This window comes from Lepidochelys kempii, chromosome 5 (assembly GCF_965140285.1).
Source record: "Lepidochelys kempii isolate rLepKem1 chromosome 5, rLepKem1.hap1, whole genome shotgun sequence".
In the NCBI taxonomy this organism is placed as follows: Eukaryota; Metazoa; Chordata; order Testudines; family Cheloniidae; genus Lepidochelys; species Lepidochelys kempii.
The window spans coordinates 6,109,384-6,135,186 of NC_136384.1; the positions used below are offsets into that span (position 1 = coordinate 6,109,384).

General features: G+C 41.7%; 1 protein-coding gene across 8 annotated transcripts in view; it reads left to right on the forward strand.

Annotated features, from left to right (window-relative positions):
• Positions 1 to 25,803, forward strand: part of KIAA1328 (KIAA1328 ortholog) — a 284,448-nt gene that overhangs the window by 182,303 nt on the left and 76,342 nt on the right. For 7 of the 8 annotated variants that reach the window (XR_012158833.2, XM_073343413.2, XM_073343414.1 and 4 more), the window contains 2 exons: positions 2,179 to 2,861; positions 8,729 to 8,830. Coding sequence is in view for 7 of the 8 variants with exons in the window: in XM_073343413.2 (XP_073199514.1) it covers positions 2,179 to 2,861; positions 8,729 to 8,830 (785 nt within the window). In the remaining variant the exon portion in view is untranslated. The remainder of the gene's footprint in view (positions 1 to 2,178; positions 2,862 to 8,728; positions 8,831 to 25,803) is intronic. The other variant, XM_073343416.1, reaches the window with a different exon arrangement.

Genomic DNA, 25,803 nt, shown 5'->3' on the forward strand with positions numbered 1-25,803 from the left:
CTTGCTGCAGCCAGGGGAAGTTTCTGGGGCTTGATCTGACCCAGCCTCAGATGGAAGGGGGAGGGGGGCCTCAATCCCTCTCCCCCCAAGCTGGGACTAACATCCCTGGGCAGCCAGAGCCTCCCGAGACCCCCCTACCACCAGTGATTTACCTTCTCCCCCTTCTCCCCGCCCCCCAGCTGCCCAAACAGATGTGTCTGAGCTGTCCAGCTGCCAGGGAGGGGGTGAGTGAGTATTGGTGCAGCTTCTCTTTGCTTCCCCGATTTCTGCAAGGAAGCAAAGGGAATCTGTGAGGAGGGGGGGGAAAGGGGGGGCATTTTTCTGCTGTGCCACAATTGCGAGGAATTTACCCGGGAGTAGATGTATAACAGGTAGCTACAGGATTATTTTATGGTCTTTTCTCTCATATCCCTTAACATCTTGCACCCCATCTTTTATTTGTTGCCAGAAATCTCTTTCTGTGTGGTATTTAATTTAGATTATAAAGTCTTTGGGACATGGGAGTGTGTTTTTATTTGTCTGTAAAATCATCATGCACAGCGATGGCACTAAACAAATAACAAACAACTCTGATTGCCTTCTGGCAACATGTTGAAATTCTGGTAGGTTGCCCTCCTGGCCCCTCTGATTTCTGAAATATTTTAATGTCCTGCACTTTTCACCCAGTCCTAGCATCAGATTTTCCTTGTACGTTTAGTGCTGACACTAATGCAGATGCCTCCAACTCATTGGGTTTCATGGGGCACAACGTGGCATAAGTGGCTTTCAATCATATGGTGAAGAGTAAATTTTTGTAAAAACAAAACTGAAAATAATCATATATCAATATTTAGGGGATAATCTACATTATTTTATTTTCTCTGAGACCTGCAAGAAACTCACAAGGAAGGAGCTGAGGGGCAGTCAAATAGAGTTGATACGTTGGTTTATATAAAGAATGTAAATAATGCATACAAAAACTGTACATAGTTGGATTAGATTCCTCTCCAACACTTTGTATGTTGCTTGCATTCTTAAATCTAAGATCTTTGGGGCAGTGATTGTCTTCCAGTGCATATGGACAGCAGCTAATCCATTGTGTGTGCTACCAGAATACAAATTGTAATTTTCTGTCCATCAGTGACCACCAAATTTCAGCTTGCTTGCTGCTGCTAACGTGGTTTATCTTTAACAAACCTGGCTTCTGCAATTAAACACAGTTAAATCTTTGAGAAAGAGCCTGAGGGCTGAAACAGAGTTTAAATGCAATATGTTACTGAAATTAACGCACACAACTAGGAAAAGATCTATGAGTGAGTGATTCACTGCTGTTCTGATGTGCATAGCAACGCAAATGCTTAACTGCCGAGACAAACCGCAGTGCAAGGATACTCCAGGATATAAGCAGGATTCTGATGTCCCTTACATAACAGCCATGAGTATAACACACCCACTACGAGTTCACTTTTCATTGGGATGACAAATGTGAATTACAACCGCTTTCTTTCTGCAGAGTTTTATCAGAGTATAATCACTTGCCCAACTTAATTGAAAAATCACTTACATTTATAGCTGAATTTAAACATGTTTTTTTATTTAAATGACAGCTTTTGAAGTAGAACTATATTTTACGGAAAGTGGTTGGTTTTATCTGTGTTTCTGTAAAGACATTTCAAAAACTCTCATCAAATTTCCGGTGGTAAGTAATATCCCATTCAGTGCAAGGTGAAATGTTTTACATCAAATCTCCTGCTGTGTAATGGCCAATCAAAGAGTATTTATAGTGGCTGAATGGATTTTTTGGCTTGGCATTCAAAATTAAACATTTTCATATATTAACATTTAATGTTTTTTGCCACTCTTCTAGTGATTTTATGTAACCCTAGATACTCACAACTACTTGGTACTCTGAAGCTACTTGTTTATGCTGAGGATCCTGCAGACAGTAGTTTCATATTTATTGTACTTGTGTAGACTGATTGAAATGTAGATTTGATAGCAGGCTTATCTCTGCCTTTTGATCAACATTATAGGAGTCTTGCTAGATGTCCATCAGCACAATACATCGAATCTCCCAGTACTCGTATGACAACTTTACTCTGTGAACTGAGGATGAGAAGCAAATTTTGCTAAGGAACAATACCATTTAACATTCTATGTTAAATTTTGAAAGATGATAGCTTGTTTCTCTTATCGTAGGTATCCAACAAGAAGAGTCCGTGCCAGCTAGCACCTTTGGAACTGGATGGTTCTTATCTAAGTATAGCTAGACCGCAAACGTTATACAAGAACAATAAAGCATCACAGTCTGGAAGTTCAGCCCTGTTTTCAGCACCTCTGCACTGTAGAAATAATCATGCTCATGGGACCACAGCCCAGTACAACCAACAGGAGGTTCTCAATGAATGTCCAGCAGAAAATGGCTTGCACAGAAAATGTAACAACATGATGCTGTCAGCAAAGGAAAGGGGCCCATACCACACACAAATGGCTCCTGATGTGGGCCAGAGAATGAGTGAATTTCCGAACACTTGTCCTCACCAAATGAGTCATTGGGCTTCTAGGCAGCCAGGAAGCTTGGAGAACATTCAGGATAGCCAAAAGGTCAGCCATGCACCCAAAAGACATTCTGGGCCGCTTCATGAAACCTGTGATTACTCTAGGCTTTCTCGTGTTTCTGGGATGAATGACAGTGTGGACTCTGGATCAAAAGAAACAGAGCGTAGTAAAAGGCTGTCTGAGGAAAGAAGACAGCAGCTTCTGCTGCAGAAAATGGAGCTGGAAGTTGAAAAGGAACGTCTCCAGCATTTGCTTGCTAAACAGGAAGCAAAACTACTTCTGAAGCAGCAACAGCTACACAAATCCAGGCTGGATTACAATAGGTGAGTTTGTGAGGTTTACAGATAGAGGATAGTTGTTAGTGTATGACGAATTTCTGTGGTACCAAACATTTACATGGAGCATTGAGAAACACAGAGTAAGACATGCTCTGTGCCCTGAAGAACTTGGAATTTAAACTAGACAATACTATAACCACGAGACTAGACATGGGACAACAGTTAAGGTAAAGAAGAGTGTGAGGACTGTTGGTCTAGAATAAGATAGGAAAATTGGTGGAAGAAATTATCTTTGAGGGGGGACTTAAAAGAGGAGAGAGTGCGTTAGTGGGCTAGAACAAGGAGTGCAAGGTGTAGGAACAGCATTACAGAAGGTGCCAAAACCATGAGTGGGAGAAAGAGACAGAGTGAGCAGTAAAGTTAATGTGCTAGATAAAACAAAGGAAGCAGGAAGAGGAGTAGAGGGGAATGAGAGCTGTTTGTATATAGACTTGAGTGCTGATGCTTTACTCAGCTGTACAGACATAAGAGAAGATGTGGTTCTTTGCTCAAGGGACTATGATGTAAATCAGATTCGGACAATACAAACACACAAAACCCCAACTGAGAGTCCAGTCTTGAATTCTGGGTTGTGTTTGATGAAAGGTTACCTGAAAAAAGTGGGTTTAAAGAGAGATTTAAACAGGGGGGTTGTTTTAAGGGAGGTAAAGAAGAGAGGCCCTAGAGAGTGAGGGGCCCCATGGAAAATAAGTGGAAAGAAGATACAAGAGAGGTTGTTGGGCTGAAGCATGGGAGGTGCTTAAGCAGTGGAAGGGTTAGTGGGGAGGAGGAAATAAGAACAGGGATGTAGACAGGTCAGAATTGTGCAGTGTCTTGAGTTGAAATGAGGTGCTTTCACTGGATGTAGAAGGTGAGAGCTTGCCCTGGAAAATATTTGTGCAAGGGTTTGACAGAGTGGTAGGAGGGGAAGACAGATTTAGCAACCACATTTTATATAAACTGGCAGCGAGGAGAGGATAGAGGAGATGTATTGAAACCACAGAAGTAGTTGCCCTAGAAAGAGGAGATATAACTCAGTTGAATACAAGCATTTTAGTGGAAGGGAGAGGGAAGAATGGATGGAGTTTAGCAGTCTTGTAAAGGAAACAGCAAGAGGATTTGATGAGAGCTTTGATGTAGATATTATTTTAAAAGTGTCACTGACAAGGGGATCCCACAAGATTCTGAATTACATGACCTGCATCCCACGCATGTACTCTCTCTTTTCCCTCCAACCCCACAACTGCTTTTCAAGTTTTAAAAGGGAATATTATAGCTGAAGGAGTTTTTTGCCTGTATAAACTGTACTCTGCGAAGTAACTTTCTCTGCTGCTTTTGTATGTAATATGCAATCCAAAAATTAATTGTATTTAGTTAGTTTTCACATGCCTATGTGATCAGAGGCAGTCACAATTGTCTGTGCTTGGATGTGACAAGGCGCTCCACTCACCACTGGGATGGCACCTCCTCCTGGTCACTCTGGGGAATAGCTTGTGAGGTCAATGCCCCTTCCCAAGTTTGCGCACCGTCTCTCCACCTCTCTGTCTTGGTCTGTGGCCCTCTGTCTCACTCCATGAGACTTAGCCCTGCCTCTTTGTGACTTAGCCCTGCCTCCAGATCACCAAACGGTTTTCCCCTTCCAGGATCATAAAGTCTTTCCTTTCAAGCAGTCCTAGGTAGTCTTCCTCGTAGTGCCACTCTCTTAACGGTTGGCAAGGGAACCCAGGTCCACCCTCTGCTCCGGGTTCTGGCTTAGGGACCCTCTAGAGAGCAATCAAGGCCTATTCGCTTCTAGACCTTAGTGCCTTTCCCTGACCCCTGTCCTACCTCTTTGGCTCCCCCCGGGTTTGCCAGCTCAAACACACCTCCCCTCTCTCAGGGAATGACTGCAGACTCTCCCAGCAGCCCCCACTATTTCGTGTCTTTATAGTCCCAGCCCAGATGGTTCCTCCTCAGCTGGGCTCCCTCACTCAGTCTTGGGTTTACTTGGCCACCTGATTCAACATCATCTGTGGCCTGTTGGGTTAATTAGCCCCCTTTCCCATCTGCATTAACCCTTTCCAGGTAAGTGTGGGGTAAACATCTGATCACAGTTGGAAATGACTGAGGTCACAAAGGATTATAACTTCAGGTGAGAAGTAAGTAGGAACAGATGTATTCTTAAGAACATAAGAAAAGCCATACAGGGTCAGACTAATGGTCTATCTAGCCAGGTATGCTGTCTTCCAATAGTGGCCTATGCCAGGTTCTTCAGAGGGAATGAACAGAACAGGGAATCAAGTGATCCATCCCTTGTCACTCATTCACAGCTCCTGGCAAACAGAGAATAGGAACACTTCAGAGCATGGTTTTTTGCATTCCTGCCCATCCTGGCTAATAGCCATTAGCTATCCTCCATGAACTTATCTAGTTCTTTTTTGAATCCTGTGATAGTCTTGGCCTTCACAACATTCTCTTGCAAAGAGTTCCATAGGTTGACTGCGTTGTGTGAAGAAATATATCCTTTTGTTTTAAACCTGCTGCCTATTTTTTTCATTTGGTCACCCCGGTTCTTGTGTTATTAGAAGGAGTAAATAACATTTCCTTATTTACTTTCTCCACACTAGTCATGATTTTATAGTCCTCTAACATATCTCCCCTTTGTCACTTCTTTTCCAAGCTGAAAAGTCCCAGTCTTATTAATCTCTCCTCATATGGAGGCTGTTCCATACCCCAAATCATTTGTATTGCCCTTTTCTGTACCTTTTCCAATTCCAATATATCTTTTTTGAAATGGGGCAACCAGATCTGCATGTAGTATTCAAGATGTGGGCGTTACCATGGATTTATATGGAGGCAATATGATATTTTCTGTCCTATTATCTCTCCCTTTCTTAATGGTTCCCAACATTCTGTTTGCTTTGTTGACTGCCACTGCACATTGACTGGATATTTTCAGAGAACCATCCACAATGACTCCAAGATCTCTTTCTTGAGTGGTAACAGCTAATTTACATCCTATCATTTTATATGTGTAGTTGGGATTATATTTTCCAGTCTCCATTACTTTTCATTTATCAACATTGAGTTTCATCTGCCATTTTGTTGCCCAGTCACCCAGTTTTGTGAGATCCCTTTGTAACTCTTCGCAGTCAGCTTTGGACTTAACTATCTTGAGTAGTTTTGTATCATCGGCAAATTTTGCCACCTCACTGTTTACCCATTTTTCCAGATCATTTATGAATATGTTGAACAGGACTGGTCCCAGTACAGACCCCTGGGAGACACCATTATTTACCTCTCTCCATTCTGAAAACTGGATCTTCAAATATCCTATTTCTATGCATATGTCCTACTAATAAAAAGTAAGTAGAATATAAAGGACACATAGGCAGAGTTGCTTTTAAAATGAATATTTTCAGTGTCTTCTGAGAGGCATTGGCTGCCCAACAAAAGGACTCTTGAATATCTCTGTAATGGTGTCATTCTTGTTACTATAATTGCACCTATTTAAACCAAAAAGAAAAGGAGTACTTGTGGCACCTTAGAGACTAACCAATTTATTAGAGCATAAGCTTTCGTGAGCTACAGCTCACTTCCTCAGATGCAGCTGTAGCTCACGAAAGCTCATGCTCTAATAAATTGGTTAGTCTCTAAGGTGCCACAAGTACTCCTTTTCTTTTTGCGAATACAGACTAACACGGCTGTTACTCTGAAACCTATTTAAACCAGTTTCTCTGAAAAGATTTCAAGTTCGGCAAAGCTGTAGTTTCTAGAAAAAAAGTACGGAGGAGCGTCCATAAATGAATAGCCTGAGTCTTGAAAATATTTTCCATTACCTCTTCCCAGAGGTGCAGATGCTTGTAGATTTGCCATCTCATCTTCAAATAAGGCACCTACACCGTAGCAATCTGAATGTAAGAGGTTCTCTTGCAATCTCTTTAGAGTTAAATGCAATTGAACTATCTACATCAAATATCTGCACATGCCTAATATTTACAGGTATCCTTCTCAAATGTCACCTTTCCTGTTTTAGTTTTAGCTTTGTGATTCTCCTCTTTGGTCTACTTGCTAACCACAGAATTACTTCTAAGGTCTGCAGATGACAAAGATTTGTTTACTTAATCATTTAAATACACCTTGCTAAATTGTCAGGAAGACTCACTAAGGAAGGAACTTAATCTATTCACTAATCTTTTACTATCACGAGGATAGTAAAAGACAGATAAACAAAACCAGCTAATGTTAATTTATTTGGCTGTCCCTCTCTCTCAATGGGTAGAATTGTGCAGTGCTGGATTAGGCCCATTCGGAGGTGCTAGAGGTATCATTGTTTAAATGAGAAGTAAAAAGGGTCCTGACCACTTGTACTAGTTAGTGGCTCTTAAAATGCCTGTATATCTTTTTGCAAGGGCAGGCGTTAGCCCTTTTTCATGGCCAAATTCTAACATAATTGCATTCTGTCTCCCTAAATTCCCTCCTGCAGTTTCAAATGGGCACAGTATTCTTCAATCCCATGTGCTCTGCTTGTATAATGGCTGTCACTTTTCACACCAGAGGTGACTGCATTTCAATGGTGGGGGAAATGACTCTCTAGCAAGGCAGGGCACTCACCAGTGTGGTGCCTCCTGCTGGTCCATCTGGGAATTAGCTCATCTGGCTCCGGAACGCCCTCTATGGGCCGGTGTCTCACCCTCTGTTACCTGCCCCTGTTGTCTCCTCCACCTCTGGCCCCGTGTCCCTCCTGGACCCCAGTGCCCCTTACCTTGGGATACTGCCCCACAGTAGTGTCCCCACACTCTGTGTCTTCCCTCCCAGGAGACTCCCAACTCCCCTGCGTCAGTGGCTACTGCCGGTCATCTAGCCCCTTCTCTTAGGGGCAAACTTCAGTCTGTAATGGCCACTCATCACTGGCAAGGGGGTTGGACCTGCTGCCTTTTTTTGCCCTGGCTGCCTCCCTGCAGCCCCAGTACCTCCTCAGGCCTTTGCTGCAAAGCCTCGGCCTGGGAGGTCACTAGGCCAGAGCTCCCCAGTTCAGCCTGCCTTTTCCTGGTACTGCTCGGTCCAAGGTATCCCTGACTCTACCAAGCAGCCAAGTCCTTCCTTTTCCCCAGGAACCCTTCTTATACTGGCCTAGTCGGGCCCTGACTGGCTGTGCTTGTCTCCCCAGGACAGCTGTTTTTTTAATACCTTCCAAACTGGAGTGGGGTGACTGCCCTGCTACAGACTCCTCTAGGTATGTTTAATTACACTTCAGGGCAGCCCAAAATTACACTAGCTTGAGGTGCAGAATTGACCATCTTCAGTCCTGGCTCAGTGACAGGTTTAAGGTCCTTTCAGTTACTATCCATGAGGGCCAGAAATTGTATCTTTATTATAATAGAAAGGGAAACTTTCCTGCATGCTATTTTCTCTCTTGATTTGAACAGAGGAGGGGATACTCCAATAAAGAGGGAACATCATCTGTTGAGACCTACGGTTTCCTGGAACTGCATCACCATATTAAAGATGGAGAACAGCTGCAATCTCCTATATTTTATGCAGCTTTCATGCCGCCCTTGAGCTCTTGCCAGGTGCTAGGGCATCCCTTGGTGTGGCGAAGCATGAATATTTCTCATAGTTTTTCTCATATTTCTCAAGAGAGCAAGTGCTTTGAAATCAGTAGAATTAAACAATTTTTTGTCAACCACAACCCTCAGAAACAAAGGCAGCAGGTGGAAGCTGTTTCCCCAAAACTGAGAGGTGTAGGAGAGAAAATGGAGAGGTTTTGTGAAAGCTTCTCTGTATAAAGTGCTCTGATCAGAGTTTACCCTTTTGTGTATGTTGGGGGTGGAGGTGGCTGCAGATACAATAGCTTCCCCAGGATGTAAAGCTAACTAACTCCACATTTCCAGATTTAAGGGCCAAGTTTTTGATTCAGACATGGTCACTGATGAAGCACCAGGCGGGCCAGGAGGACCAACCCTTATGATGAATGGCACTGGCATGGGGCTAAGGTAATCTCTCTTATTTTCCTTTAACCATTAGCAAGTACTTTTAAGTGTTGGTGTATTTTCTTCGTTCTCAAAAAGATGTTATTGGCTGCCAAGTGCATATTTTTGGTCTGTATTTCTATTTGAGCTGGGTTAAATGCTGCTAACCAGGAAAGACCTCATGAAATAGTCTAGATTGGTCTCTAGCTTGGCTCATGCTGCAGGACTATAAAATTTAGCAGTAGGCTGGTGCCCAGACTCTGGAACCCTCCTCCATCAAAGGGTCCCAGAGCCTGTATGTCTACACTGCAGTTTTATAGCCCTGCAGCCGAAGCTAGCTGACACAGGCCATCCAGGAGTGTTTTAATGCAGTGTAGATATACCCTGAGTCTCTCTGTGCCTCAGTTCCTCATCTTTATAATAGCAATAATGCTATCCTTTGTTGTCTTGTCTTTTTAGATTGTAAACTGTTCAGGCCAAGGACTGTCTTACTAGGCGTTTGTACAGTGCCTAGCACAATGGGACTTTGATCTCAATTGGGGCCTCATATAATTAATAATTGTCTGATCTGGCAGTCCTTACTCATGCAAAATTCCCAATGAAGTCATGCTAACTTTCATGTTTTCTGAGGTCAGTTGGGAGTTCTCTGAGTGTGTGGTAGATAGCTGTGGCATTTCCCCATGACTGGAGGAAGTCTACAAGTGCACATGTGGTCGATCTCCATCTTAATGGCACTTCTGGATCACCTGTCCTCGGTCCCATTTGGAGCATGAAAATCTCTTTTGCTTCTAAAACCCTTCCCGGATACAATTCCCCTTTCTGGTCTCTGACCTGACTGACAGTGCAGTCTCTTGCCAGAGGTTAGTCAGTTTGGCATTATATATCTTTTGGCGCTGAGGCGTTGGTCAAAGGCTTTGTGTAAGACCTCTTCTCAGCAAAGCAGGAAGGAGAGAATAAAAAAGTATACAGGCCTCTCAGTGCCAAAGAAAACCTTTCTCACTCTTTAGGGTGCTAAAGCAAACTGCTAGACAAGAACTCTAGGTGTCAGAAGTGTCTTCCTAGGGTCAGTCCTTTTCTCCTACCTCCACACATTGACTGGACATGGTAGAATAATAAGGGTAGACTCAGGCTCAGTAGTGTGTTGGCTCATCACAAGCCAACCCGGCAGTCTCTGACCCAATAAATGCTCTTCTCATCCCAGCAAATCATGAACAGCAAGCAGCAGAACCCAAGTAAATGTGTGCACCCAGGAAGGCAGCACTTGCTGCTGGACCAGAAATTTCAGGTGTGCCTTCTGTGGTTCTAATCTCTCTTCTGCCCCCGCTCTCCCCAAGCTTACCAACCTTGGGTTAGGTGTTTTTTGTTTTGCTGTCTGGTGAATGGTATTCATTTCCTTCTGTATTTTCTTTTCTTCAGTCTTGGTTGGGGATGGGATGGTAGAGGAATAATTGGACCTACAAATTTACACTAATTGTGAGCTCCACAGTGCGAAGTGAGTGAAAGTTCATAAAATGTCGCAATAAACTGTCATAAATGTTGATGGGAAAAGGTGAAAAAAGAGAGAGGCTGAATTAGCCCAAACAAAAAATCCCACTGATATAATTCAAGGACTGTGTGAACAAGGATACTGTAAGACTGGAAATCAATGAACCAAAATTGGTGTGTTGGAAATCCATAATTGGTTGACAAAATAACGTGGGGGTGGGCTATTCCACCCCCACTCTCTTTTGAGGTCCTTCTAAGAAGAAGACTTTGTGGGGAGAACTGGCTCCTGCAATGCTGGCTGACTGAAAGAACAGGAAGGAGCGAACTTCACCTTCATGGCTGCCACCCCCACTGTGTCTTAGGATCCTGGTCCTCCTTCATCCTAATTGAGAGAAATGTCCTGACCAGATCAGTCCAGAAAGAAAGGGACCCCGATGACATCCACTGGCCTTAGTTACATGCTGAACACCACTTGGGATGTGAAACTTTGTCATATATACTCCCTCCCAGTTTGTCCTTTTCCTTTCCCACTTTATTTCTTTTTTCCTATCCCTCTCTTTTTGTTTTCTATTTAATAAGAGCCTGGCCAAGACTGTATATTTTGTAACACCGCTGTATCTCTGTTACAGGAAAGAGGCTGCTAAAAAGAATGCCCTAAACAGCTCAATGTTGGTATAAGTTTGCCAGGTCTTGGAGTGGCTAATAAGACCATGGGCTATGCTTGTATTTTTCGAGCAGTGAGGTTGCAAGTGACATTCAACACCAGGGACAGTTGCTGTATTTTCTATCTTTGCTGTTCTTTTCTTCCCCCTTTGTTTGTCTTGTTATGCCTTCTGGGAAATAGGATTGGACTTGCACAACAACAGCAACAACAATAACTCCAGTGTATCCGACTAACTACTTCTCATTTACCCAAAAGGACAGTTATTCCCATCTTTAATGCTCTCTAAGAGATCATCAGGCAAGGGTTTTTTTTCCTTCGAAAGATCCTCTCCTGCTAAATGGAATGAGGATGTTGTTAAAATGAAAGCCTCACTTAATACCTTGCATTTCATATACTTTAACTGGTTTTCCTTCTTTCTGTATCTTTAATAAAAAGTTAAAAAGGATGTTTAATAGTGTGTTTGCCATGGTACTAAGCAATCTGCGGTCTGTGTGTACCAAACCCTGAACCTTGTTTACCACTGTTTAATGTTGGACAGCGACAGGGACATGTCAATACCTTCAACTCTTTTGACTCATGTATTCCATCTAAATTAATACAACAGTGGGGTGTGATATCTTCCTCATGGACTTGCTAGTTTGTTCTTTCGCCTATATGAGTTACTGATTATCCAGTAAAAACAACAAGGAATCCTTGTGGCACTTTAGAGACTAACAGATCTCATTAGACTGACCTCACACTTGGTAAAGCAACTCCCATCCTTTCATGTATTTATACCTGCTCCTTTATTTTCCACTCCATGTATCTGATGGAGTGGATTGTAGCCCACGAAAGCTTATGCCCAAATAAAGTTGTTAGTCTCTAAGGTGCCACAAGGACTCCTCGTTGTTTTTGCTGATACAGACTAACACGGCTACCACTCTGAAATTTATTTGGGCATAAGCTTTCCTGATTATCCAATCACCTTTGTGTTAACAAGTAGTGGAGTCTATTTAATTTTAAACTTAGGTTACCAGCAGAGCTGAGAAGGAGAGTCCTAAAAGTGATCCTCATTTATTTTTTCCTGTTTTACAAAACCATGTGATTCCATGATTACTGTAGCAAAGGAGATTCAGAAAATAGATCTAGTTAAATATATTATAGGATTGCACTCTGTTGAGGAGAAATGTAACCTAGAACATCTGCAAGTCTTTTTGCAATAGGTTGCCAAAACCTACAAAAGTCTACTTAATATAGGGGGGGAAATGAAGAAAAACTGCATTGTTTAGAAAATGAGTTCCAGATTTTATAAGGCTTTTTCCCTTTCTCTCTCTCTCTCTCTCTCATTCCCTTGAGTAAACCCACAGTAATTTTTCAAAGTTAATATGCATTTCTGCAGTCCCAAGTCACAACGCCAGCTGGTTCCAAAGTTTGGCAGCAAGGCATCTGAAAGTTTGTTTCTTGTACTCAGTCTTCAGTTTTGCAAAGGTTACCAGATGAATGCTCCCTAAATAATTTAATCTAATGTAAGGCTGGAAGAGGCTATGAAGACAAGTCCATTTGTCTCCTTTATGCATTTGAATATAGAAGTGATTTTTTTTTCAGTCTCAGAAAAGGGTGCGCGTGAGTGTGGCTGGAATGGGAGGTGGGAACTGTTCTCTTCTAAGCAATCTGAAAGTTGTAGTGAAATGTCAAAGGCTTCTTGCTGTAGAAAATATTAAGAATCATGATGGAAAACCAACCCTGTTTACCTTCCAGTTTGGATGAGCTTCTCAAGGGAACCTCCCCAAAACGTAATTTTAATTTTCAAATAACCAAAGCTCAGTTTAAAATTCTCTTGGTATTTTTAAAAAAAAATGCCAAAAGTATTTAAAATATTAAAATTGCTCGAATGAGACCTTGAAATTTACAAGTAAAATAAATAATACAATCAAGAACTGAAAAACGTAGATTTTTATAATTAACAGCTCATTTTGAGTTAATTATCTACAATTACCAAAATCTAATTGCAATTTATTCTGTATTATCTGTGGAGAGAATCGTAGGTAAGGGAATCTGCATCATTGGCATTCATAGGATGGGTACAAATAATGGACGGGCCCTTAATGGAAAAACAAAAGCAAATAGGAGCATGCAGCTGTGCCAAGCTAGCGAAAGGTAATTGTAGTCAGAAATGAGGTATGTATTTTAAAGGCATCTTGTCATCTCCTGTAGAGCATAATTTTTTACCTACTTGAAGAAAAGATTTCAAGAGCAAATACAGAGCAGTTTGATTTCTGTCTGAGCTATTCATGGCTATCAGCCTGTTTGTGGAAGGGGAAACTTTGACTCTGGGGAGCACTTTAAATATACCGAACTTTTGAAACCCTAAGTTTCATTTCCTCTACCATAAGTACCCTTTACAGTTTAACTAATTATCAAAGCCTTTCAACAAATGTTGCCCATCTCTGCCTGCTTGGATCCTCCTGATGCGAATTTGTAATGCTGAATTTGTCACTTCACTGTCAGGTGTAAACAGAAGGAGGGACTTGTTTGGGAGGAATGCTCTTTTCCTGATACACAGATTGGCCATCTCTAGGCAGCTGAAGAATCTGCAGTTGCAGGATTTCCAGTTCTCCCAGGCACAGCCATGGGAGCAGGGGTTTATTAGGGATAGTTTAAACTAGCTTGGTGTGCACATGGGTGAGTCCAGGACAGATCTTCAGCAAGAGATGTATAACTTCTAAAATTAGAGGCAAGTTCGGTTTGTAGAATTTCTTTTCAAGTCTTCCCCAGGGTGTAAGATGCTTTAAAATATTCAAAAATAAAAGCATAACCTTCTGTATTTGATTAGCTTAAAACAGCTTTTAAAAACACATTCCCTATCTCTCAGGTGCCGATGCCTGGTACATGCTCAAGTACCCACTCCCTGCTCATTCAGGAGGATCAGTTGACGTGGCACCTGCTTTTGTGCATACTCCTGATAACTGCATCAGGAAGAGTGGAATTTTAAAACAATCCACTACTTTCCCCTTTGTTTAATCTTACTTTTGAATATGAATATAGTACACCAGGGAAATGAGGTCTGTCTAATAGCTCTGACTAGAGCCAGGTATAGTTCAGTGAGATGCTGTGCAAGGACCCCTCCTTTTAACTTTCTGTGTGCTTAAATTCTAACCTCTAGCATTCCTTGCTGTTGTATCGCTTCATCCCTTCAGCATCTCTGTCAATGCACCTTGTTCCTTTCTTACCTATAGCACCCTCTGCTAATCCATTGCTGGGTCCTCACACAACTCTGCCAGCCTACCTCAACCCTCACCTGAACATGTTTTCATGTAGGAACATTTGAGAAAATTAGTATCAAATATGTTTGTTATATAGAGGCACACTTTGAATGGACAGTACCCGTTATAGGATTTTTTTCCTTCAGTGCTAGAGATTTCCAGATGTAATTTGTAGCCACTTATGTCATCAAACACTTTTCTCATTTGTGTGTGTGGATCTATCTCACCCTTGTGTGTTTTTCCCTCTTATATTTTTAGTTAGCTGGAAATATCAAACACAGAATTTAATAGCACTTTCCCTCTATTGAAATGTTCGTTGTTATGGTGATAGTTCCAGGAGGGAACACTCTCAAGGGTCTTTTAGAAAATTTTATGTTTACGGTATAACTTTTTTATTATTTTATGAGAGAAGGTGACAGTTATCTTTGCTCCTTGTTAAATACATATTTTTGACTCTATTTTTTTTTTAGGATTGTTTGAATTGTTATGTATCTTGTGCTAGCTATACCGATGTGTCCAAATATTCAAGACAATTAAATACAAATGCAAAAGAATGACTTGCCAGGCATGTGATTTCACACACACTTTGTTTAAAAAAAAAAAATCAATTCTCACAATTATGCAAATGGACTTCTGTCCTAACCTTCAGCACCCCAGCATTTCCAGTCCTTGAGGACTCCATCACATACAGCTTTGCCAGTGCATTTCAGTAGCAAACGGCAGCACCCCTGTTATTTCACACCTGGGGCCATCTGTCAATTCTCCTCAATCACGACATGCATCACCTCCTGCTATTCCAGTCTGGAGTCTCTAGAGAAGAAACTGCCAATCGTGCCAGAATGTGCAGTGTTTCACTAAGACCACCAAATTCCAATTCATTTATGAGTTGTTCCCTGGTCTCTAGAGGTGCGTTTAATAACCCAATGTGCCACTTAGGCAACTTAATGCATTTACTGAATGCAGCTGGCTAGGATTTTTTTCTTCTCCTCCTGAATATTTTTAAAACTGGCATATTGACAGCATTAAAACAGACAGAAATCAACTGTGCTTGCAAATGGCTTATAGGATCTTTTTAACTTTGGGTAGCTGGAAACTGCTTGCCCATTTGTTAGTGTCCATTTTAACACCCAGGCTTTCTTTCTCTGTGGCAGATTATTTGACACTGAAGTTGGTAGCATATTCAGCTGGGAAACTCAGAGAAAACTTGTTTGGTCAATAAAAATATACTTGATGTTTCGGCAAGAAGTGCAAATGCTGAATTAGCTGCAGAGACACATCTCTGAGTAATAAATATAACCACAGCATCTCTCCAACAGATATCTGCCCTAGTCCGTTGTTACATAACAGGAGACTTTATACTGAATTTTCTGCACATTTTTACTTCATTACAGCCACCTAGGCCAGGGTACATCTGCACTGCAAAATAATGAAATAAAAAAACAACCCCGCATCAGTGAGTCTCAGAGCCCGGGTCTGCAGGCTCGGGCTCATGCTATGGCACTAAAAATAGCAGTATAGATGTTTCTGCTCAGGCTCTGAGACTCATCCCCTTCACCAGGTTTCAGAGCCAAACTAGGAATGTCTGTTTTTAGCGCCATAGCACAAGCCTGTGTCTGTAAACCTGGGCTTCGAGACTCGCTGTTGCAGATGTTTTCTTTTGCCATGTAGATATACCCACACAGGCTGAAAGAATAGTAGCTTTTCTTATTCTACAGAAATAATTCTGCCCTTAAGTTGGTGATCAAAAGTTTATTTCAAGATTTTTGTGAAAGTCTTTTTTTTTTTTTTAACCAGCCAACAATGTTTGTTATTCTGGGGAGCCTAAAGCTTCATTTCCACTTGCACTGGTTTCTTTGATAGATAACCACATTCTCAGGTTTACTTTGAACTACAGCAGTTTTCTATCCTGCTCTTATCTGAACTGTACCTGATCTCTTCTTAGGATCACGTATGTCACATATAGCAGTCCAAATTAGCCTGAACAGGAAGCCTATGGGTGGGCGGCAGCTTAGTCAGTCTTAGTGGAAAGATGGCGCTAACTTGGTTTACAGCTGTAGTCTTCAAAAAGCAAAATAAGCTTGTATTTAGCGAACACTTGTGGAAAGAGGGTGGGATCAGGGGTCACTGGATGTCACTGGTAATTTTTATACAGTAAAAACCAGCCACTTGTGAATTTTCCAAAGGCCTGGATCTGTTAATGTGTAATGATAGTGCATGATAAATCTCCTGGTGTGGCTTTGTGACTTCATATATTGAAATTGAAAATGTTCTGGAAATTTGGCATGTGTGGTGACGAAATCTCTCGTTTTCCCTCTAGCTAGTGTAAGTTTGTTCACCATGCTTTCCGGGTGTTCTTTCCTGTGCCGACACTTGGAAACAGGGAAAGACATTTTTCAGAGCACTTGCAGTTGTCTCTTTTTGAGGACACATTAGAGCTAGTAGGTCACTCCATGACTTACAACACTCTTCTGAAGCCTAGCTTGATTAGTTTTAATATAGATTGCCTTTCTTATATGTAACTGTGTATCTTCTATTTAGTTTTAAGAAATTATTCTTAAAGTAACTAGTATTTTAATGTATATTTTCTTGTGTCCCAAGAAAGGAAAAGTTGAGCCAGATCGTAGGAAAACAAAATGTTCTGGAAGGTGCTTTTGAATTAGCTATATTTGGAACCTACCCTTACAACTATCAAGCCGTTTAAAATCTGAAGTGATGGGGCAGTACTTGGAACAAAAGCCATTGGTATTACAAAATGAAAGAAAGAAATCCTCCATACCCTGCTATTTCTGGCCATGATCGCAGCTGCACCAAGCTAAACCCTCTTTTTCCTCCCTCCTGTGACCTTGGCTGTGCTTCAGCATGCAGAGAATTGAAGCAAAAAGCAAACTGTACTAAATATTACATTCTGTCACTTGTAGATATACAAACTTCATAGAAGGATAACGTCATGTGACCTCTCTCTCTCTCTCTCTCTCTCTCTCTCTGAAGTGGACTTTATGCATTTGCAACTAAAATTATGGTGATGTAAAACTTTCCAGAGTGTAATGATATTTTGAATTGAGCTCTGCTGTTTTCCAGGAGTGCTTTGTCTTTGCAAAACTGCCCATTACATTTATAACAGTGCTAATTTTTGAGAGCCACACAGAGAAAATTTTAGATTCAGCCCAGCTGACTTGTTCTTCACACTGCCCCTGTGGTGCAGAGGATTGATTTTTGTGTTTCTTTTGATATTTGGCTTTCTTTCCTCTGGTACTCAGTGCTTCAGGCCTTAATCCTTTAACCTTGAATCTGAGCATCAGGGCTTCATGAGGGATCAGGCCGTTTGATGGAGAGAGAACTTCCTTTGTTGTACCAAATGGCTGGGAGTGGTACAAAACAAGGCAGATCTCCAGATAGTTTATATTTTTCTGTTGTGTTAAAAGACTATAAACAGAGGATGGGTTTAGTGGGGATTATAAATAATCTAGAGGAATGTAGGGTATTAGAAGCAACAGGAAAGAGGTAATGACTTTTTCTTTAACATTTCACCAATAACCAGTCTATCATGAGAGATGTGTATTGGGCTGCCAACTGTTATACGGCATTCTGATTTGGGTAGTGGTTCAAAGCTCATCATGTCATGGCAGTGTGGTCTCTGATGGAACAGGGGGAAAAGGCTTTTCAGCTTCTCAAAGGGCAGTAGTTGTGGCTGCAGCAGCTTGCTTGCCCTACCCAATGTAGAGAACGGTTTTGCGGATGGCCGGGCGAGTTCGTACTTTATAGAACCATTAATTAAATGTTATAACGCAGCTAAGCATGGCATTCCTAACTTCATGAATTCTATTATGAATGGCCTTTTCGTATTCTTCATCTCATTATATTAATGCATGTGACCTGAAATTTAGCTAAAGTTGTTGTTCAGGTTAACTTTCATTTAGTGCTTGCCCTAATTTTAGAAACAGTATGATCTTTAGATTTTTATGGAGAGAATATTTTTGTGGTGTTTTTTGTTTTTTTGCAGTGCTATTTTATACCATTTCTCTTGGAACTAGTTTTGAACCAGTTTCTTCTCACAAAGAGAGGACTGAGGCATTTCTTGATTTTCCCAGATATTATGACATCTGCCTCCACAGATTGAGCTATCATCACTATGCCAGTAACTCTTTTACCCTTTGCTTCTCTGGTTGACTTGCTGTCTGATCAACCCTAATCTGGCAAAAACGGTGCTCTTTTCTTTTCTTTCTGAGACTCTCTCTGCTTCCGGTATTGACAATACTACGATCCTCCCTGTCACTCAGACTTGTTCGGTGGCTCATGGGAGGGACATAAAGGGGGGCACCAGCTAAAAGGGGGTACGTGACCTCCCCACCTGACCCCCCCCAGCCTGGAGCCCCCGTGCTCTTCCCGTCCCCTCCCCTCCCCATCCCACGTTGCCTGGGCAGGGACTCTATCCTCCTGCTGCCCTGGGAACCGGAGCAGAACGTGGCTATACCACCCCCCAGCCCTGTCCTCAGGTGAAGCTGTACAACAGACCTCAGATAGGAGATGCAGCTGCATGGAAGGGCTGGGGTCGGGGTGGGGCTGGGGGCAGTCCCTGCTCCTTTCGCCACTGAGGTTCCCTGCTGAATGTGCCCCCCCGGCACCTGGGGAGGGGCATGTGACCCTTCTTGCCCCCCCACCCCCCATGCGTCTCCTTGACACTTTTCCCCATCCTTTTCCTCACACCCCTAGGCTGTTGCCGCATGCTGCTGCTTTTTCCTCCACAACATACTTTAAAAATTAAGCACCTTGATTTTGTGAAATCATCTCTAGCCTCCCTTATATCCATTTCATTCACCTCCATTTAAAATACAGCTGCTAAGACTAATTATCTTGCTGCGCAATTAGACAATGTTACTCCTCTCTTTGAAACCCTCTGTTTGCAGCTGCTTGCCTATAGGCATTGTGCAAATCTACCCTGGCCTGCAGCTCACATTGTATTGTTATATCCCCTTATTTCTCATCACTCCATCAATAACATGAGCATCAATATCTCCTTTTTAAGTTTATCACTTCTTTTCCTCCATGCCTCCTCTTACTGTATCCCCTATGCATATAAAATCCACTGGAAGCTGTCTCCAAGAGTCTTTTGGCATTGGAACCTGCACTCAATAGAAGGTCACTGCATGGTGGTACTTAGCATTGGTCTAGATCCTTCCTGTTTCTTGTCCTGCCTCTCCCCGCCCCTTTACTTGGAGTTTGTCCTTGGTTTTGTTGTTTGTTTGTTTGTTTTTCCCCTCCTAATCCCATTGAGAAGCAAAGAGGAACTCCTCCAAAGAGCTGTAAACTAGGCTCCCTTCTTTCAGGAGAGGAGACAAAGAGTGCTCCTTTCTCTGCCTTTCACTTTATTTTGTCTCCTGGTTGCCTAGCGGATGGTACCACAACACCAATAACTTAAAATTTTCTGCAGGATAAGAGAAAGGCCTCAGTTGGTTTTTCCATTCTTCAGATACGGTGAACTATGGTATGCAGAAAAGCCAGGGTTCCTTGGGCCAGGCACTGTACAAACATGGAACGAAGAGAAGGTCCCTGCCCCAAAGAGGTACAATGTGACCAACACTTCCATGTTTAAGAGTTCAAAACAAAATAGTGGGCAAGTAACTGCAGCCCTGGGACAACAGTAAGTGTTGTGCCTTACCCTTTTGTGTAACTGCATGCCCTTCTATTTAATCAATAAGCAGTTAATAATTGTCTCACTCTTTTATTGTCCCCCTCCCTGTTTGTCTGTTGTATCCATCTGTTGTGTCTCAGTTTGTACTATAAGGTCTTCAGGATAGAGGCTATCTTTTTGTTCTGTGTTTGTACAGTGTGTAGCACACAGTTACAGGCTGGGGCCTCTAGCTGCTACCTCAATGTAAATAAATTACAGGTAAATGAAGAGCCACCATACCATATTGCTAGCATGGTACATTTAGTACTGTATTGGGTTGTGACTGACATTTCCTGATAGTTCAGACCATTATCATTACTTTAAAACAGAACCATGCAAAACTCTACTTTCTACTACCTGAAATTCAGTCACTCTTTTTGATTGGCAGATAAAATATCATTTATATATTCTTACCATCCTAGTCATAGTTGCAGTGAGTAAACAGATATTTGTAGCATCTTTCATCACAGTTCTGAAAAGTGTAGGATTTTTGGTTTTCCTTGGGATCTTAACATAACGAGCAGGAGGCAAATGTTAAGTGTGTCCCTTAAGCATCTGGGCTGACCCAGTATTCTGTGACATTGTATTCAAAGTAAGTCCATGTGCTAAAAGGAAAGCCATAGGAAGATTTTGATGAAACACTGGTTAAAACTTTCAAACTTGGGTGCCTACAGTAATGCGTCTAAATTCATATTTAGACACCTAAATAAATGACTTTATTTTTCAGAGGCACTGAGCACCAAGGTGAATCAAGTGGTTTTAGTAGATTCAAGCCAAATGAAGCTGCCAGTTTTGAATTTCTTAAATCTTTACTAAAAACTCCTTCATCAAAAGTGACTCTCTGCAGAGTAACATAATCTAATAGTTAAAGTAATCTGCAAAATTCTACTTACCCAGGTGTTTGAGGGTTTTTTTAATGGGTCACTAAAGTTTCACATTTTTTATTATTTATAATAATCACCATCACAATGAAGGCATGTGATGGGTTATTTTTTTTTGTATTTTTGACCTAGGAGGGTAAATTTCATGACTATTTTTGAAGGCTGGGCTAGAGCATGGGACTTGGGAGTCACGAGGCCTGGCCATCTGACTCAGTTTATGACCTTGGAACTTTAATTTCTCTGTTCCTTGGTTTCACCACCTTCAAAATAGGGGTAATAACATACCATACCTTTTTTTTTTTTTTTTTTTTTGCGCAATTTGAAGCTTAATGTCTGTGAAGTTCCACTTTGTCCTTGAATAGAAGATGGGGGTATAGAATCAATGCTGTGGATCTGTGCCAGAAAATAATATAAATACTAACTATTATTAACTCATGGCTCCACCTAGAGGTATTATAGGATTCACTTCAAGTAGGTTTCTTTGGAGGAATCTCCATCCTTAAAAGTTTTTAAGGCCCGGCTTGACAAAGCCCTGGCTGGGATGATTTAGTTGGTGTTGGTCCTGCTTTGAGCAGGGGATTGGACTAGATGAACCTCCTGAAGTCTCTTTCCACCCTAATCTTCTTTGATTCTATGATTCTTTGCACATTCCACACCCTGCAGTACCTGTGTACAACAGTGCAGATCCTAAGCATCCATTGCTTAGGATCCATTAATTATGGATCTCTTTAAAAATATCTTACTTGGAGGATGCTATCAGATCTTGTTTTTCAGTCTTATTGTCCACCCCTTTCTGTTACATTCACATTTATCTTCAGTGAATGGTTGTTCTGTCATGTAACCCACTGGCAGAAAGAGTGGTTTCAAAATAGCTCTTCATTTTCTGAGAGGTACTGCTATCATCAGCTGTGCACCTGTTTTAACACTCTTCTGGAGGAGCTGGTGTGTATATACTTACTATTTTATAAAGTACATGAAAACAGAAGGGCTCTTTCACCGTGCTGATGGGTGCTTGCACTTCTGAAAAGACACACTAAATTTTGAGCATTATTTTACCAGCTTGGCTTGCAATGGTAGCAGCACTATGGTAAAACCCTTTGTTCTGTTTGGACCAAGGTAATAAGGGGATGTATTGTTTTCAGAGACCTTCTTCAAGACCGAATTGAAATACAATCCAGGATGTTTGGTTAGGTAATAGTTTGCATATGGCATTTTGCTGGGTGTGTAGTGGATGAGGCTGCCTCAGAGCCACTTGAAAGTGATTCTTGGATAAGGCACCAAAATGGCGTGCAGGTGTATGGTTTTCATCTTACCCATGAGGGTTATGCTGTTTGATCAAGAACTGTAGAAGTTTGGATTTAGTTCAAAAACTTTGTTTTGTCCTAAACAGGCTTTTGCATCATTCCTTATGGTGCTTTCGCTGTTGAGAGCTGGGCAGGCTTTTCAGATATACAGAGGCTGTATTGAAGGATCGTTTTTATACCTGTGACTTGACATTTACATGACTTTCTTTTGTGAAGGCTGACAGCGCTGCTTGCTAGAACGACAGCTGCTCTACTCTGCTCTATAAAAAAGGCCAAACACACAATTGCAGCATTTTGTCCTGCCAGAGCTTTACCAGCCTGCCTTCTGTGGTCATTTCTACATGACTGTATCAAAAGCTTTGTGTTGGAATTTTCTTTTGGATTCACTCTCTGGCGGCAGAAAAGGAGAGAAATTATCAGAGATCATTTAATTGTTTCTTAGGGCAGCCAGTTAGGCTGAGAGGGAGTCAAACTATGACTAACTTGCAGCAAAACCAGGACACGGCTTTGGAGGGAAGACATAACTGCATAATTTTAAGAGCCATTTAGCTTTTTTACCTTTAATTAGGTATGTGCATGAATGTTGATATCCAGGTTATAGTGAAACCAATATCTTAGGCACCGACTCCATGGGTGCTCCAGTGCTGAAGCACCCACAGAAAAAAATTAGTAGGTGCTTAGTACCCACCGGCAGCCAATCTTCTCTCCCAAGCCCCAGTCCCGCCCGCCTGCAGCCTCTGCTGATCAACTCCTTCCCCTCCCTCCCTCCTAGTACCTCCCGCCTGCCTCAGATCAGCTGTTCCGCAGCATGCAGGAGGTGCTGGGAGGGAGGGGGAGGAGCGGGAATGGGGTGCTCTAGGGGGAGGGGTGTGAAGAGGTGGGGTGAGGGCAGAGAGAGGCAGGGTCGGGGTGGTGCCTTGGGGGAAGGGGTGGATTGAGGGTGAGGCCTGGGGCTGAGTGGGGGTTGAGCACCCCTGGGGAAAATTAGAAGCCGGCACCTGTGACCAATACCTAGAATGATTTTTTGCGGGGGGGGAGCTTATTTCTTAGAAGATATGATGCTATTTTTATTTTAGATTTCTATTAACTTACAAAATACCCAGTTACAAAATTATCAGGATAATGACTCCTCCCCCCCCCACAAATACTTAGTCCCTGCCCTAGGGAAAAGCCTGAGAAAAAAGATGGGCTTGAGTTGTAGAGATGGGTGTGCATTTCTAGGAGGAGGAGACCTGCCTCTTTGTAGCAGCCGTTGGATCCCACCCATGTCATTAGTATGCCCATGTGTCTTACATAAATGCCAGGTTTTATAATTCGGCCATGAAAACTCACTCTAGGCTTAAGTGTGATCTTCAAGGTCTCTGCCAGAGCCAGGTTTTTTCTGTCTTTTAAAGAACAAGAAAGTTAAGTTTAGATTTTTTTCAAACACTTTTCTGTTTCTGTGGTAAAAAGCGTCAAGGATTTTAACAGCGTGTTTTTGATGCAATTAATCTACTCGTGACCAGATTGCTTTAGCCCTTAGGAACTCAAGGGTGGTCATACTGACCAACAATAAACTGCACTGAGTATGCTCGTTCTGTGCATTTCCCCTCCGCCTGCAATGCATGATCCACCCCATATTCCAGAAGAGTTCCTCCCTCTAGTGCTTCCTAGGCCTCTGTTAAGAATACCATCTCCTGCATGATTGAATGGCCAGTATCATTCATCTCACCCACTTGTTTTTAGCTATCCTGCTCTTCAGCACAGAACTGCTCTGGTTTCGTGCATGGAAGTATTTACCCCCATTCTCCCTCAGCCTCTACCGCCCACCCTTTTGCTACTTCTGGACAGAGACAATGGGCATGACCCAACAGCATGTGAGAGGCCAGATGGTTCAGTGATCGGGACATTAGTCTAAGACTTGAGACCTGGACTCAATTCCCTGATTCACCACAGACTTCTGCAAGTGACTTAGAGCTAAAGTTTTAAAAGTATTTGGGCATCTAACTCCCATGTCTAAGGTGCTATCCACCTGGGAATTGCTAAGTTTCCTTAGTGGTTAAGGGGATTCCAGCATCAAATATGTATTGTTTGTGCTGATTGCCAGTCTTGCACCATTAAATGTTACACATTCTTGGCGAGATTGTAATTGCAGCAAATTGCACCCTTGCACCATTAATAAAGTTGTTGGTGTATGTTTGTTTTTTAAATAGAAATTGCAGAGTGGAAAAATAACATTACTGCAGAGTTTGCTTTTGGAACAAACCACCCAATGCAATCTGTTACTTTACTGATGGCTAAACTCCCAAGCCCTGGACTCAACAGGGTAACATTAAGGCAGCCATCTGTTGAATTGCCTCCCATTTGTGGGTTTCTGACTGGTCCCGGTGTAGTCTTGTGTTCTCTGGCTACTGCTGATCTGTAGTGGAAAATGTGTGTATAGGTCAGAGTTCAGTAGAAGGCGAGACTCCAGAATCGATGGCTGGGAACCAGTCAGTTGAACACTGGCTATGGAACAGGAAACAGATTCAGCCTGTTTACACCCAAGAGGTTTATAGTTAGTGCCACTCTGTTGCTAGGACTAGAGCTTCTCTGCTGCTTCGGAAGCTTAGCACTTCAACAGATCTGTGGTGTTCCATTTCGAGAGCAAGGCTACCATTATGTTAGATTGATTCATCAGCATGAGCAGCTAAAACAAGTTAAATTCTATCATAGGTTCCCTGCATTTATTTAAAAATGAATTTAGTTGGCTCTAAATGGACATTTATTTTAGTGTCTTGAAGAAGTGACTTTCCTCTGTTAAAGCAAAATAATGTATCTATATGCTGCCCTAACTTGAACAGTACATAAAGATTAGTAAATAAGACCACATTAAAAATACTTATAATGTAAGTAACATGGCTCCCAATAGCCTTTCTAATGTCCATTAATGCTTATTCTGAGGATCAGAGCTCATTTTACTGAGCCATTTAGTCAAACCGTGTGATTATTTAGAAAGTTAATTCATGCATACTAAAATCTAGCTTAAGTAATGCAGAGGGTAGGAGGTAAAACTCTACGGAGACGATAGTCCTTTTTGTTATTTAATGATCAGCCATAATTAACTTGCAAATTTGAAATAATTAGAACAAATTAAAGGTATTTAACTTTGCCTCCCTAAAGAAAAATTTAAATTGCACCAAATGCAGCTTTAAATTATTCAAGTCTCAGAGGTCTGTGCTGGATTTTTTTTTTTTTTTATAATGCCTTTTCTATGATAAGAATACCAATCTGCTTTTTGTCAGAAAGCATCCTATCAAGTAATTGTTCTTTGTGTCTAATAAATGACAGCTATTCTTCTTTGTAAAAGTATTTCGGTCTCTGAAGGCTACATCAGCATTTGCATGGCATTTTAATTCAATAAAACAAAAGGTTAATGTTTTTTTTTTTTTTTTTTTTTACTTTTTAAGGAATGCAAATACTAGCAGTATTCAGTGGGTCCTGAATGACATTTAAAATTTGCCATTCAAGCTCAGTAGGGCTATCGCGATAGGAGGCATAGACAAAATGGAAAAAAGCTCAGGACGTGTTCCCTATTATTCTTGAAGTGTTTACAGGTTTCAGAGTAGCAGCCATGTTAGTCTGTATCTGCAAAAAGAAAAGGAGGACTTGTGGCACCTTAGAGACTAACACATTTATTTGAGCATAAGCTTTCGTGAGCTACAGCATCCGATGAAGTGAGCTGTAGCTCACGAAAGCTTATGCTCCAATAATTAGTTAGTCTCTAAGGTGCCA